At 39.0% G+C, this 15,946-nt stretch overlaps 1 protein-coding gene across 1 annotated transcript; it reads right to left on the bottom strand.

The window, feature by feature from the left end:
- Window positions 1-5,233: 5,233 nt before the first annotated feature.
- RWDD2A (RWD domain containing 2A) lies at window positions 5,234-13,601 on the bottom strand. Its single transcript, XM_051997328.1, has 3 exons — window positions 13,352-13,601; window positions 12,765-12,996; window positions 5,234-8,090 (listed from the first exon to the last, which is right to left on the bottom strand). The coding sequence occupies exons 2-3, from the start codon at window positions 12,966-12,968 to the stop codon at window positions 7,413-7,415; spliced, it is 882 nt and encodes a 293-aa protein (XP_051853288.1). The 5' UTR covers window positions 12,969-12,996; window positions 13,352-13,601; the 3' UTR covers window positions 5,234-7,412.
- Window positions 13,602-15,946: the final 2,345 nt, after the last annotated feature.

The following is a 15,946-nucleotide window of genomic DNA, read 5'->3' as shown; positions in this document are numbered from 1 at the left end:
AAATAATCAAACTAACTGGGTAAATTGCCCATGCCCACCTCTTTTTTTTTAAATACCTTTTTATTTTTCAAAATATATGCAAAGATAAATTTTCAACATTCACCCCTGTAAAATCTCAAGACCTGTATTGACCAGTAGGTGAATGGGAGAAATTTTATTTCAAATCACTAAATATCCCAAGAGCCCTGAACCTATTTCCCATCTTATCCGGCATCCATCAGAATACCAGGTTCTATCTGGCTTGGGGATTTTGCCAATGAGGCACTTCGGCTCCCTTCTCCCAACAAAAAACAGGAATCCACCTCCAGAAACTCTACTTCCATCCACCCTGAAATTAGTAATCCTTTTCATTAGTGGTGAATGATGAATAAGCATTTATTTTTCACTACATGCTAATGCTAGGAATACAAGCAAGCTAGATAAGTCCTGATCTCAAGGAACAACCATTGCAATAGGGAAAGGTAACATAAAGTGAAAATAGATAGGTTGGAGTTTGCTATGGCAGGGAAATAATATGGAGACCTAATTCTGGGCGAGATAAGGGGATAGATCACTATACATAAGGCACAGACCAAAGGGGATATGGATGTCTGGAGTACTTCTTTGGAAATAGCCAATATTTTGATCTGACCCCAGACTATGGTTCATTTCTCAATCATTATCTATTAAGAAACTAGAATCAAGCAGGAGTATTTTGTCATTTCTGCTGCCAGTTTGCCATCTCATCCTTCCTACCTCTTATTCTTGTTCTGAAATCAGTTCTATCATCACTACTAGAAAAGATGGTGCAACAATCTACAACCCATAGTATCTGGCATTAAATAAACAACTTATGCTTAATCATGTGTCCACCAATAACACAGCTTAGTCTTGGGGTAAAGGCAGAGTTTCTGGAGGGAGATTCCTGTTTCTAGTGGGGAGAAGGGCCTGAAGTGCCATCTTATATTACAAATTCGTTACTATGAAGATCAAATGGTGTTCCTTGGCTCCCCTACATGTGTTTTGGCCCCCTAGTAAATTAGGAGATCCTTGACAGTGAGAACTTCACCTTTTATAATTCTGTCCCTATTGCCTGATATCAATATGTCCTGCACATAGTAACTATTCAGTCAGATTTTGTTTATTGATAAGTGGACACCATTTTCGGAAAAATCTTATCAAAATCTTTCAAACTATGAGTTGCAACCCTATAAAGGATCGCATAACTGAACATGGGGCTTGCTTAATTATGATTTATTATCAGTAAATGTTTGGTTAATATAACAATTTTATATATCTCTATACCAGCGAGTGTGTAAAAATTTCTTTGCAAAAAGAGGTCATGAGTGGAAAAAATTTAAGAAATCATGCTTTATACAAGCCCTGCAGAGCTCTTGGATATGAACTTGGGGAAAAGGAGGAAGGGGGGAATCTTCATCAGAGGAATTCTATTTTCTGTCTGGGACAAAGGACTTTATACCAACACCAAACATCAAAAGAACACAATTTTAGGATGGGGTAGTCTGGCCAGAGCTTTTTATTTGGCTGCTCTTAGCTAGGTACGACTCAGTAGAGACTAACCCCTCAGACTTTTTTTTGTTTTTTGCTGAAGCAGTTGGGGTTAAGTGACTTTCCCAGGGTCTCACAGGTAGAAAGTATTAAGTGTCTGAGGTCAAATTTGAACTCAGGTCCTCCTGACTTCAGGGCGGGTGCTCTATCCATGTGGCTGCCCCTCAGGGAGACTTTCTAATCTCCATACCTTGATAGGATCGCAGAATCACTAGAGCTGTGAGGATCTCAGAGGCCGTCTAGTCAGACCATCTGCCTTCATTTTATAGACAAGAAAACTGTCCCACGTGGCTTTGTTTACCAGCCTAATGTCCAACTGTCTGAGCATGCAGGACTGAATATGGGTCCTCTCCTTCTAAGTTAGTTTCCCTTCACTCCACCCCATCACCCAGCAGATATTCCCAAAGAGTGAAAGTCCAGAAGAAGGTACCAATGAGTAGTTCAGAGGCCATATTACCACTGGAGACAGCCCACAGAGACATCTCGCCTAACAGAGATACACACCTAGTGGGAAGCAGCAGTAAATAGAGATTTCATCAGAAGGTATCAGCATTTCTCTGCAGTACTGAAGGTAGGTTATTTCCCTCTCCATGCCTCAATCCTAACCACAGGGGTTTCTGGCATGGGCTTCTACATACGTGCTTCCTGAGCACTCATCCTATATAAACCAACCACATTTGGTTCTTGGTTACATGCATTTTCTTTTCACAATAGCTTTTTATTTTCAAAATACATGCAAAACATGATGGTTATGAAAATATGTGTAGAAGAATTGCACATGATTGACATATATTGAATTGCTTGCCATCCGGGGGAGAGAGTGGGAAGAGGAGAGGAAGTTGGAAGGGTGAATGCTGAAAATTATTCATGCATATGTTTTGAAAATAAAAAGCTTTAATAAAAATTTAAGTTTAAATTTTAAAAGTACATGCAAAGATAATTTTCAACATTCATTCTTGCAAAACCTTGTTTTCCAATTTTTTCCCTCCTTTCCTCCATTCCCTCCCCTAGACAGAAGAGTAATCCAATATCTGAACATGTGCAATTTTTTCTATGTATTATCATGCACAAGAAAAATCAAATAAAAAAGGGAAAAATGAGAAAAATAATAAAAAGCAAGCAAACAACAACAAAGATGAAAACATTTTGCTGCGTCTGTCTCTTTCTCTGGATGCAGAGGGCTCTCCATTACAAGTCTATTAGAATTGGCCTGAATCATCTCGTTGTTGAAAAGAGCCACGTCTGTCACAGTTGATCATAAATAATCTTGTTATCACTGTGCACAATGATCTCCTGGTTCTGTTTGTTTCCCTTAGCATCAGTTCATGTAAGAGTCTCCGGGTCTTTCTGAAATCATCCTGCTGGTCGTTTCTTATAGAACAATAATATTCCATAACATTCATATACCACAATTTATTCAGCCATTCTCCAATTGATGGGCAACTACTAAGTTTCCAGTTTCTAGCCACTACAAACAGGGCTGCCACAAACATTTTTGCACATACAGGTCCCTTTCCCTTTTTTAGTATCTCTTTGGGGTATAAGCCCAGGAGAGACACTGCTGGATCAAAGGGTATGCACAGTTTGATAACTTTTTGAGCATAGTTCCAAATTGCTCTCCAGAATGGCTGGATATGTTCACAATTCCACCAACAATGTATTAGTGTCCCAGTTTTCCCACATCCCCTCCAACATTCTGCATTATCTTTTCCTGTCATCCTAGCCAATTTGATAAGTGTGTAGTAGTATCTCAGAGTTGTCTTAATTTGCATTTCTCTGATCAATAACCATATGTTTTCTACATGTGTTTCCTTCACTGGTGGGATACAGCTTGGGGGAAGGAAAGTCCATGTGTATATGATTCAAAGTCTGCAAAATTTTGAGGCTAGTCACCTAATAAAGGCAAGAAACTGAAATAAAAACAAAAGCACTTCTGAAGAAATCCACCTAAAGGGCTTCCCTCTTTCCATTAATTGGCATAGTAAATCAAAAGAATGTTGAAGTTGAGAAAAACTGGAGGATGAGAAATGAGGAGCAAGATACAAAGCTGAATGAGTGCAGTTTGGAAACTTAGTTCAATGAGAGCAGGGAGCAATTCTCAGCAGAAAGTAAAACTCATTCCCACCCATCTGATTGATAGGGATTTCACACTAACAACAGATTTAACAAGAATAGCATGATGGTAACTCTATTATTGTGTTATCAGAGATGTTTCCTTTTCTGTCCATAAATGAGTCCTGGACAAACATGTTTCCAGAGAGCATGCTTCTCCACAAACCTTCCTTAGCCGCAGTTACTTTTTCACAGATGATATATTAGTGGAAGAGTGTGTCCAAGGTTTAAGTAATATTTTATTACTACCCTCCTTACCATAGAAATTTTATTTAAGTGCTTTTACTTTGAAAATAATTACATTCTCCTCTAGCTAATAAAAAAATAGACATGAATGGGGTACTTGGTCGAGTGGATCCAGACACCCAAAGAGGAACCTTGAACCTGAGAGGTAGTCATCTTAGAGTGAGGTGGAGAACACCATTTGGAGATGGGGCCTTCCACAGGGGCTGCAGCTTTCCTCCTTGGGTTTTACTGGCTAGATTTCCTTCTTGAAGACCTGGCCTTAAACCAAAACCAATATGATTCTAATTGGCCTCCAATAGGTCCTAGGCCAAGCCCAATTTGGTCATTGTTTGGATCCTGGTCAACTCAAATTGAATGTTAACAGTCATCTTTTCTGCTTTGAGCAGAAACCCTAAGGTCTTCTCCCCCCCTCCCACCAGATTCATTCATTCATTCATTTATTTATTTATTTAGATTTTTTTTTTAGACTAGGTACCTAACCTTAATCATTGATTGAGCATTGTCTCTGTCAAATTGAGACTTTAGCTTAAAAAGGGCCCAGGTCTCTCACTGCATCCAGCATCATCTACCATCTGCAGTCGTCCTTATCTACATCTGGCCCCTGGACCCAGGTGACTCTGGAAGGGAAAATGAGGCAGAGTTTCTTGCCCAGCTCTCCCTCCCTTAAATCCAACTCACTTATATATCATGGCTGACTGGAGAGTAGGTCAACAATTCATCAATTATAATCTGAACCCCCCCTAGTGCCTTAGACTGAGAGTGGTTTGTCTTGGGCCCTTATGTGAGGGTCTGTTTCCCAAATGCTATATGAAAATGACAAAGATGTTCTTCTAGGGTAGGAAAAAATGCTCAAAGAGGATTAGTTGAATTAATTGAAAAAATTGAGAAAATATTGTAGCTGTTTTCAATTATGAAAAGGGCAACGGGATTACTATTATTCATTCTCCTTGACCTCAGAGGACAAAAGGAGGAGCAATAAATAGTTGGAAGCTGCAGTGAAACAGATTTAAATTTAACAGAAGCAGAAAACTTTCTAACATCTAATGCAATCTCAAAGTGGAATGGACTGCTTTGGGAGATAACGAGTTCCTCCGATCGGAGGTCTTCATATGTGGAAGCTGGATGACCACTTGCTGGAAATATTGTAAACCTCATTCTTGTTCAGGATTAGGCTGGCCTGATGTCCTGTTCAACTCTGAAATTTTGCTACAGGAGAAAATATTTTATTTTTGATGCTTGTGATTTTTCAAAACTGTAAGTTAGCTCGTTTTCAGACCAAGATGTGGAAAACCCAGTGAAGATATGGAAATAAACAAAAGGAGTAGAATTTGAGTCAATGCAACATTTATTACACAGATACTACTAAATATACTTGTACTGGGGATACAAAGATAAAAAATGACAGTCCCTGTTCTCAGGGATGTTACATTTTAGAGGAAGTGGGGAGTGGAAGCAAGATATAACACATACACTAATACATTTACAAAAGGGAGGAGGAGAAAGAAGAAATCCAGACAAATTGTACTAGGAAAATTGACAAGTACTTTTTGCTTTACTAATAATATATCTCAAGTAGGCAAATAGCAGATATTGTTGCCCATTCAACAGACAAGAAAACAAGTACATTTAGTTGAACATTTATGAGTAATAAGTACACTTTTGATATTTTAAGGATACTATATGAAAAAATTCACCTACTACATGACATATTTTCACTTACAGAAAAAAATCTGAAAAATGATTCTTTGAAAATGTAATAAAAAGTGAACAGCTTTTTGTATAAAGACATGACACTTAAAACAAGCATTCCCCTCCCCTTCTCTCCCTCCCCCCATCTTCCTAAATTGTCAGATTATTTTAGGATTTAGAGCTAGATGAGCTATATCAACTCACAAGTTCTTAACCAAGAGTCTGCAAATTTGTTTTCAAAAAAATAATCTGATAATTATTTCAATATAGTTGGTTTTCTTTATAGTTTCATATATTCTATTTTATTCAATAAAAAAAATTGTTCTAAGAAGGCTTCACCAGAGTAGTCCATAACACAAAGGTTAAGAACCTCTAGGATAGCCGGACATAATTTTATAGATGAAGAAACTGAATCCCAGGGAAGTTAAAGGACTTTGCCTAAGGGAACACAATATTAAGGAGCAAACCAAGGATTCAAAATCAGATCTTCTGACTCCAAATTTAATGTTCTTTTCCCGACACCAATCCTGCATGATGTTGGGCTACTCATTCACACCATTTAATATGGATTTACTGATGCTACCATATGATACATCCTTGCAAAAGGGCTGGCCAAAGACACAATTCCAGCTTATAGCCATGCTAACAGGGTAGGAAGCTTACTGTCCTGCCTTAGGACTTAACTCACAACAATGGGCTGCTGGTTAGCACCATGTTCTAAACTGAGATAATCAGTCCAAGAAATTAGTTGGAATAAAATTCTGCCAGATCATGCCCATATTACACATTTTCTATTATTTTTTAAATGTTCTGTTCCTTTTATTTGTTTGCTATTACAATCTCAACTTAAGTTAGTTAGGACATTAGTTTAGTCTTCCTTTCTTCTTCATAACACCATAACGGTTTAATTTTTATCTGTCCTTATCCTCTCCAAGCTGTGAGCTAATTTTGCATCTCCCTTAATAAAGAATTTCACAGTCAGTGCATTTCAGCAAGAATACCCAATGTTTACATAGATGAGATGGGGTGAATTTGCTCTTGCTTTCAGGTACTTTTGCGGGGTCTAGAATGAACCAGAAGGCGCCTGCAACCATTTAAGAACCCCAGATCTTCTTTACCTGCATAAAAGTTCCCTACCTTGCAGTTGGTCAGAGTACAACAGATTTCTTGTGATGGTCATGGTGTCCTAGAGCTGTTAACAATCCCAAACTAAGTATTTACAATGGGTGCTCAATGGCAATCACACTAATCCACAAACACATATTTCTACATATCTACATTGTACTTAGCATGAACTGTGTTTGGTGGTACATCATAAAGGGAACATAAAACAGGGCTACAGAGGGTGCCTAATGATCCAGATACTCAGTAAGCAAAGCATCCTAGTGCTAAAAATGCATGAGGGGGCAAAAAGTCATTAATCTTTCAAATGAGGCACACTGTTTTTAAGAGGAAGCATTGCCTAATGGTTAGAGGGCTGGCCTTGAAGTCTGGAAGAGCAGTGTTCAAATCTGCCTCTCCAATATATTAGCTTTGTGATCATGGGCAAGTTCCATAACCTCTCAAGATTAAATGTTAGAGTTGGTATTGACTTGTATCAGAGGAGGAACTTTTCAACTGAGAGTTTCCTAATGAAAGTAACAGGTTGATACTGCACACCTCCTTTACTACCCCAAAAAAGGATGATTAAAAACAAACAAAAAACTCACTTCTAGACTGCAGCAGCTAACATATCAACGGAATTCCATTTAAACTCAAGTTTTTATTCTTAGTGGAATAACTTGCAAAATTACAACTGCTGCTCTGTGAACATATTTCTAATGGTCGGAATGTTTGCTTTCAATGCCAAATAGAATCTGAAAAATATGTTCACTCTGATGCTTTCTGAGGAATTCCAAGAACTTGCCCAGATCTATGTGGTAATCATGCCTGAAACCATGACCATTATGGCTCTCAAACTGCAACTCTTCAAAGATCTTAAAGATCCGCAGCTCATCCCCGTTACCCTCTACCTGCACAGTTTCCGCATGCTTGCAGGAAATGTGCTTCCAGTTGGGATAGCGGATAGTGTGCCAGAACTCCTCACACTGCTCTTTCGTGCCCTCCACACAAATTATACCTGGCTTCCCTGTCATAAAAAACCCGGTGAGACTTTGACGTTTTGCACTGTCCAGAATCCTCTTCCGCAGTTCCGGCCGACAGATCTGGTGGCTGTAGATCCACATGCGGTGAAACATGGTCTTCACGATCTTGCGCTTCACCACAGGCTCAGAAAAGAGCTTGCTCTTCCGGAAATAGGGGGCGCTGTTGTCCCTTATCCACTGAACGGCCGCACACACGCACAGCTCTCCGGAATCAAAGGTGGTGATGTAGGCGGTGAGATCTTTATTGAGCTGCAGCTGCTGCTGCCGGTCAAGGGAGTAGGAGCGCCCAAAGAGCTGCAGCTTGGCGTTGGGGTAGTTGTGAGGAAAGGCGACCTGCAACTCAACGTCCCCCTGGGAAGGGAAACCAGACAACGCGTAAAGCACCACTGCAGAGGAGTGCCCGGCTCCTAAGAAACGGCGATTCCCCTTTCCTAAGTTCTAATCTATGGCAAGTGCTTGCAGACTTTAAAGGGCCGCCCCACCGCGGGCTATTCCCGATCCTATCCCAGGCACATTTACACAGGAGTCACGCCGGGGAGCAGGGCCACACTGGGGCTCTGGCCCTGCCCGGGGCATTCAGAAAGGAGGGATAAAAGGCACTTTGCTAGACGGATCACAAAGAAGGCAGTCCCTGTTCTCAATTCACATGTCAAAGCCCCTGTTTGGAAGACACACAAAACCCCATCAGAAGTTTCTGCTGATAAAAATCTTTCTTCTTAATACCCATGGTGGAGAAGGACTCCTATGTTCTTGGAAGCTACTGCCCGGGGCAGTGTGAGATGGTCCTGCTGGGCTGGCAAGGTAATACAGCCCATCTATTATCCCAGGACCACTTCAACACCAAGATGTTTGGAGAGGAAAGGATTTTATGTTATTTTGTTATTTGTGGTGCCAGCAACTTTTAAAGTCCTCCAACAAGAAAGATTTGCATTACCTACCTTTACAAAATGGTGTGAGAAAAGTGCTCTGCCAACTTTAGAATATATAAAAAATTGTCAGCTATTACAACAACCGAGGTGTTTCAGTGCCCACTACAAGAGGGACTACCCTTATAAATGGACATAGGGCTCTTGAATGTATGTGCAGGAGGAGGCTAGAGATGAAGGGCACCTTAATCGAGCTCATTGAGAACAAAGCCTAGGCACTCTAACTCCACGATATGCAAAATAGTGCATCCTGAAGCTTTAATTTAATTACAACAAATAATCTGTTCTAAAAATTTAGGTTTTCTAAATCTTGCCCTCTCTTATCAAAGCTTTTAAAAAGATATTTTTACCTTTTTTCCTCTGGGTGGGAAAAATTTTTTTCCCTTAATGCTATACTTTACTGTGGCTTCTAGGGGGAAGTTATAAGGTAGTAGTGAATTGTGTTGGAGAAGGGCTGAGATGCTTTGAGATCCAGCTCCAAAAAAACCCACCAACAGAGGGCAGGCAGTCAATAAGTGAGCTATAAGAATATCCTAGAACCAAAGGGTAAAATAGAAATGGAAAAATTCACCAATCACCTCCTGGGAGAAATTCCAAAATGAAAACTTCCAGGAATATTATGGCCAAATTCCTGAGCTCCCAGGTCAGAGAGAAAATATTATAAATTGCTTGAAAGAAACTATTCACAAATACTGTAGAACTGCAATCAGGATCATATGAGATTTAAAGGAGAAAAAAGCTTGGAAAATGATTTTCCAGGAGGGCAAAAGTAGCAAAACCCAGCAAAAAGCTGAGTATAATTCTTCAGGGGGGGAAATGAATATTTAATGAAAAAGAAGACAAATATGCCTGATGGAAAGACCAGAGCTGAATAGAAAATGTGACATCCAAACACAAAGCTCAAGAGAAACATAAAAATTTTTGTTCAATATGAAAAAGAAATCATGACGGACCCAAATAAGGTCAAAGTATTTGCATTCCTATATGGTAAAATGATAAACATCACTCCTAATAACTATCATTATTAGGGCAGTTAGGAGGCATCTGTATAAACAGAGGGCATGGATGTGAGTCAATTATTTTGGGATGATCTCAAAAAAAACCCAGATGGGTAAGAAAAAGAAGGGAAGAAGAAGAAGAAAAATGAAAATTAAATCACTTAAAAGAAGCACATGCAAGGAAGAACTTTTACAATGGAGGGGGAAATGGGGATGGATGGGTAATGCTTGAATCTTACTGTCATATGAATTGGTTCAAAGAGGGATGTGTTGTGGTGTGTGTGTGTGTGTGTGTGTGTGTGTGTGTGTGTACACACATCTGGGTACAGAAATTTATCTTACCCAGTAGAGAATTAGGAGGAAAAAGCAGTAAGAGAAATGAGGAAGGAAGTTTTAAGAGGCAGAGGATTAAGGGAAGAAGTGGTCAGAAGCAAAATAGATTCTTGAAGAGGGACAAGATAAAAAAGGAAGAGAGAAGAATAAATAGCAGAAATAGTATGGAGAGAAATACAGTTAGTAATCATAACTGTGAATGTGAATGGGGTGAACTCACCCACAAAACAGAAGCAGATAGCAGAATGGATTAGAAACTAGAATCCAACAATATCTTGTACACAAGAGAAACACTTGAAACAGAGACATACACAGAGTTAACACAAGGGGCTAGAGAAGAATCTATTATTGCTTTAGCTGAAATAAAATAAAACAGTGGTAGCAATCATAATCTCAAACAAAGCAAAAGCAAAAAGATCTAATTTAAAAAGATAGGAAGGGAAACTTCATTTTGCTAAAAAGCATCACAGACAATTAAGTAATATAAAAAAATTTGGTGCAAGTTTTTAACTTAATGGCTCATTTCTCAAATATATGAGGAACTTGGTCAAATTTATAAAAATAAGAGCTGTTCCCCAATTGATAGTCAAAGGCTATGAATAGTCAACTATCAGTGAGTAGTCATATAAAAAAATTGCTCCAAATCACTGTTACAGCAAATTAAAACAACTCTGAGGTATCATTTTATACCAATCAGATTGGCCAATATGACAAAAGCTAGAGGCTGTGTGGAAAAACTGATACCCCAATGCATTTTGGAGAACAATTTGGAACTATATACAAAAATCTATCAAATTGTTTATCATACCTTTTGACATAGCAATACCACTAGATTTCTAGATCTATATCCCCCAGAGATCAAAGGAAAAGGTCGTATATATAAATATTTAGAGTAGCCCTTTATGTGATGTCAAAGATTTGGAAATTGTAGGGATGGCCATCAATTGGGGAACAGCTGAACAAAACTTTGTATATGAATATGATGCAATACTATTATGCTATAAGAAATGATAAGAGGAATGGTTTGAGGAAGATGTACAGGAATTGAAGCAAAGTGAAGTGAATACAAATAGGAATTCATGGTACACTGAAATAGCAATATTGTCATGATGACCAACTGGGAAAAACTTAGCCATTCTTTTCACTATAATGACCCAATACAATTACAAAGGACTCATAATGAAAGAAAGGCTTTTATTATGAGAGAGAACTGTGAACTCTATGTGTAAATTAAAGCATCATTTTCTTGCTTTCTTATTTTTTCTTGCTTTTTTTTTGCAACATGGCTAATATAGAAATATCTTTTGGATGATTTCATATGTATAATTGATATCACATTTTCTTGCCTCTCAATAGGTGGAGAGGCAGAATAGGGAAGAATTCAGAACTAATTTTTTAAAGAATATCAATAACAAATATGTAATAACTATCTTGAAACAAAGGAACAAAAAATCTAAGGAATCAGGATTAGGTGAAGGGAAGAGGAGGAAGAGGGAATTTTAAAATTCCTTTAAAAAAGGACTTCTAAAAAGTCTCAAGTAAAATGGATATAACACTTTGTTTACAACAGAAGAGGGAAACTTGAAACTGAATGTCTTTTGTACAGATAATATTAATGCATCTGTGATAAGAAGGGACGTAGTTGAATGGGGAGGGGGGGGAAATTTGATAAAAATTTGCCATCCAAAATATAATTTTAAAAACATATAATACACACACATATATAAATATAAATATGTATATACATATATAATTAATTGACATTTCCTAATAGATAAATTGTAAAAAGATATGAACAGTTCTCAAAGGAATTGTGTTCACAATCAATTTTTTAAAGTGCTCCAAATCACCAAACAAATGAAATAAATCAAAACAACATCCTATAAATTGGTAAAAATAAAAAAAAAAAATTTGGAGGGGCTGTGGAAAACAAGGCACACTAATACATTGCTCATGAAGCTCTGAAACGGTAGAATCATTTTGGAATTATGAAAATAAAATGACTAAACCATCACTTTGAGTCTGAGATTCTATTCCTGAGCTTTTTGTACCCCAAGGAAATCAGCAATATGAAAAAAAAGTCTTCAATTACTCTCAAATATGTATAGGAGCACTTTTTGTGATAAGATAGAATTGAAAATAAAGATGCTTATCAATTGGGGAATGGCTAAATAAATTGTGGTACATGTAATAGCACATTATTGTGCTGTGAGACATGATGTGTATGAATAAATACAGAAAAGCATGGAAAAATCTGTACAAATTGATGAAGAGCCAAAAAAGCAATATACATAATAATTACAAGGTAAAGTTAATGTACCAAAATTATAAAGACTAAACAGGACTTAAGTGAAGAGATATGAGATATCCCTAATCTATACCTGGATCTTTTGAATGAATCTGTCAGTTGAACTGATTTTTTTTCCCTCTCGAAAAAATACCGCTGGTGGAGGGAAAAGGATTTATGGGAAATTATGGTCATGTAGAAATAACAACAAAAAAATCAACAAAAAATTTACTTTAACAAAGAAATTTGGAAATCCTTTTAAAAAATACCAATTTAAAAAATTTTTTCAGTTTCATTGAAGCACTAATAAAAATCTTACTTTGTGTAATGTCATTGGCTATAACATAGGCTTTTAAAAACTCAAAAGAGCAAAATCTAGATTAGCGAGAATCGTGAAAACCATTAGCAATATGTAACTATTTGTTGCAGGTAATTGAATTATTAAGAAATAACAGAATGTTGGGCAATTCAGGAGACTCACCTCAAAGTCTGTATAGACCATAACTACAAACCCAATTCTGGGGGGCAGGGGTCCATTCGGATTTTTCAAGTAGGACCTCACTCGCCTCACGGAATTAGCATCCTCAAGACAGACTTCTCCTTTGTTCGGAAACATTGAAAACAACATTTCCAGCTCTAGCAGCTGAAGCTCTAGACATTCATTGACTGAACCCACTACCGACATCTTCAAAAAAGCCTGGAAATCCAATTGCCTGAAAAGGGAAAACAAAAAACAAAAAACAAAAAACGGCGCGACCACATTTAATTTTGCAGTTGCTGAAAACCCAGTGTATGGGCGCTAAGCACCCAGTGTATGAGCGTTGAGCACCCAATGCGTGAGCACCAAGCCCTGGGGGCAGCTGCCAGGTGGGTCTGCAGAAAAGGGCAATCGCTGGGCTGCCAGTCAAACCAGACTGGCCTCCCGAGACCCGAGAAGACCCAATAGTTACCCCAACGAGCGTTACCCAAATGGGCTGCCTGCTTCTCCCAGATGCCTGGGCTGCCTTGCCCCCTTCTCCACCACCCGTGTCCCAGCCACCAGTTTCTACCCGACCCACTGCCTCTCACCGCCCTAGGACTACACGGACTGCGGGCTACCCGCGCTGCGGGGCTGTCTCTGCTACGGAAAACGATCCGCCGCTGCCGCCGCCTCTGCTGCTGCTGCCACCTCCGCCGCTGCCGCTGCTCTCTCTGCCACCACCGCCTCCACTGCCGCAGCCTCCCTAGCTGTCGCCCACCCGCTCCGCCCCCAGCTTCACTCTTGGGGGCTAGGGGGTGTGGCCACATTGCACAAATCTCACATCACACTACGGATTTTTCTCCCATATAGAAAATAAGGCAGAGAGTCCCTCCCCCAACTGCTCAAGGGGGTGGGGGGCGCTACCCGGGTCTCACCCTTTAAGTTTAGACCACCAGTTCTGAGTTAGTTAGCTTTATACCAAACACTCAAGAAACATTAATAAAGCAATTTACCCCACTAAACATGGGGTGGGTATAGTTGCAAGAACACTGAATCTCCGGCCAGAAAGCAGAGAAAAACTGAGTCCTCTCACTATCTCAATATATTTTCTGAAAACCAATTTCTTGGTCGGTAAAATGGGGATGATAATGTGAATGATCCCTAGACCACTAATGAATGAATAAAGCATTTATCAAGCTTTGGGTTTTGGCTACAACAGAGTTCCTGCACTCAAAAAATAGGGGAAAACTTGTCAGGTGCTTGACGGATGAACCTTCAGTAGTTCTTTTTTGTATTACTGGCCATATTAATTAGCTCTAAGCAGTTTTGGCACAGCCCCTCAATTCAGAAGGTCACTGGTTTAACAGCAATCTGTAAATGTCTGGGAGTTTGAGAGAAAGGTGGAAGGAGGCAAGGTACACCGGGATAGGACACATTAGTCTACTGCCCAGTCTTTTCTATCTCTTCTCTCTTCCCTTTGATTCAGCCAAGATGACGCCATTGAATCCTTCTTTCTATCACCATTTTTCTAACTCCCAAGTTGAAAAGTAAGGCTCTCTGGGTAAAAATATGCTTGGTTGCCATGGTTACTTCCTATCCTGAGTCTCCATGGCAACTAACATTCACTAAACTAGCAAAATAGAAGGGACTACATTCATCATTTACTTTTTTTGCATATCCAGAGCATCTTTGTATGATGGGTTATAGGTAAATAGACAACTGATAGGAATGCTTTATTAGTACATTTATCTTGGACAGACATTGAGGAAAGGCAATGATCTGGATCATAACTGAACAGGAAAAGAAGAAACGGACTAGATTGTCTTTGAGAAATTTTATGATCCCAAGTTTTCCCCTAAAACAAAAGCTCATCTTAAAAACAAACAAAAAAACCCAAAATTTTTCCTATGATTTAAGGGCTATTAGATTCTAGAGTTGAAGGTCTTTCAGAGGGCATTGCAGAAAAATATAGTGGTTACTAGTAAGCTACACACTGTCACCAGCCAAGAATTCAATCCACAAGCATTAACCAAGAATCTATTATGTACTAGGTTCTGAAGTAACAAAAACAAAAAGAAAAGCAAACCTTGTTTGCATTCTCTGTAGAGATATATAGAATATATACATTGATATCTATATATCTATATGTATAATAACTACAGGGCATTTAGGAAAGTAGAGCACTAGAATTTTGGAGGAACAGGTAAGGCTTCATATAAAAGGTGGTCCTTGAGCTGTGTTGAAGGAAGTGAGAGCTTCTATAAGAGAACAGCCAATCTGGCTAGGAGAATTGGAAGGTCCAATGTATTAAGAGGACTGAAAAAGACAGACTGGGACCAGACTGAGAAAGAACAGCTCTATTTTATCTTAAAAGTAAAAAAGTCTTTTTTACTCAGGGTAGGATGGGAGCTTAAAATTAATTTGGCAGCTCTGTAAAGGTCGACTTAAATATGGGGGTACTTAGGATAGGCAAGGAGATATTGGGAGTCCACTTCAACAATCCAAAAGATCTGAAGAGGGGCTCAATGAAGATCTCTGATTGAGAAGATATTGTTTGCTTGATATACTGTAGAGGTAGAAATGGCATCTATATATATGTGTGTGTAACAAGGAAACATCAAGGTTCTAGAATGAACCTGGTAAATTGGAAGGGTGATGGCGGGCAAGTTCCATAAAGCAGAACTACCTATAGAATGAAGGATGTGTTTCACTGGCAGAAATTCCTTCTACCAATACGCTTCCTTTGCAACTTCTAGTTGGGACCAGATTGAGGAAGAACAGCTCTATTTATCTTAAAAGTAAAAAAGGTATAACCAGAGTTTACTCAGGGTCAGATAGGAGCTTAAAATCAATTTGGCAGCTAGAATTACCTAGAAATTTGAGTTATCAGGGGTCATCCAGTAGTTTGAGAGTTTGTTCTCATAGAAACTAGGAATAGACATCAGGTGACTCCAGAAATAAATGGTCAGGAAAGATGGGTGGGTCAAATTTGGACAGCCAAATGAAGGTCCTTACCCACTTCGGGTGGACGCCCTGAAGTGGACCCGACAACCGGGGTAGAAGTCACGTGGATGGGCAGTATTCTGCACCCTGGCAAGGAGAACCGTTGTCAAGGAACGGCCTAGGGATGCGAGATGGCCTGCCAATCAATCAAACAATTAGTACTTATTGAGTGCCGCAAAGGCGAAAAAACAAAATGTGAA

The sequence above is a fragment of the Antechinus flavipes genome, chromosome 4 (genome assembly GCF_016432865.1).
Source record: "Antechinus flavipes isolate AdamAnt ecotype Samford, QLD, Australia chromosome 4, AdamAnt_v2, whole genome shotgun sequence".
NCBI classification, from domain to species: Eukaryota; Metazoa; Chordata; class Mammalia; order Dasyuromorphia; family Dasyuridae; genus Antechinus; species Antechinus flavipes.
Note: the sequence above shows the minus strand (reverse complement) of the source record. Positions and strands in the feature narration are given on the sequence as shown.

Excerpts from the sequence above, each read along its gene's own strand:
- RWDD2A (XM_051997328.1), bottom strand. The coding sequence starts at position 12,968 with ATGTCGGTAGTGGGTTCAGTCAATGAATGTCTAGAGCTTCAGCTGCTA. Across the intron at positions 8,091-12,764 it reads TGGTCTATACAGACTTTGAG|GGGGACGTTGAGTTGCAGGT; the intron begins GTGAGTCTCCTG and ends TTCCCTTCCCAG.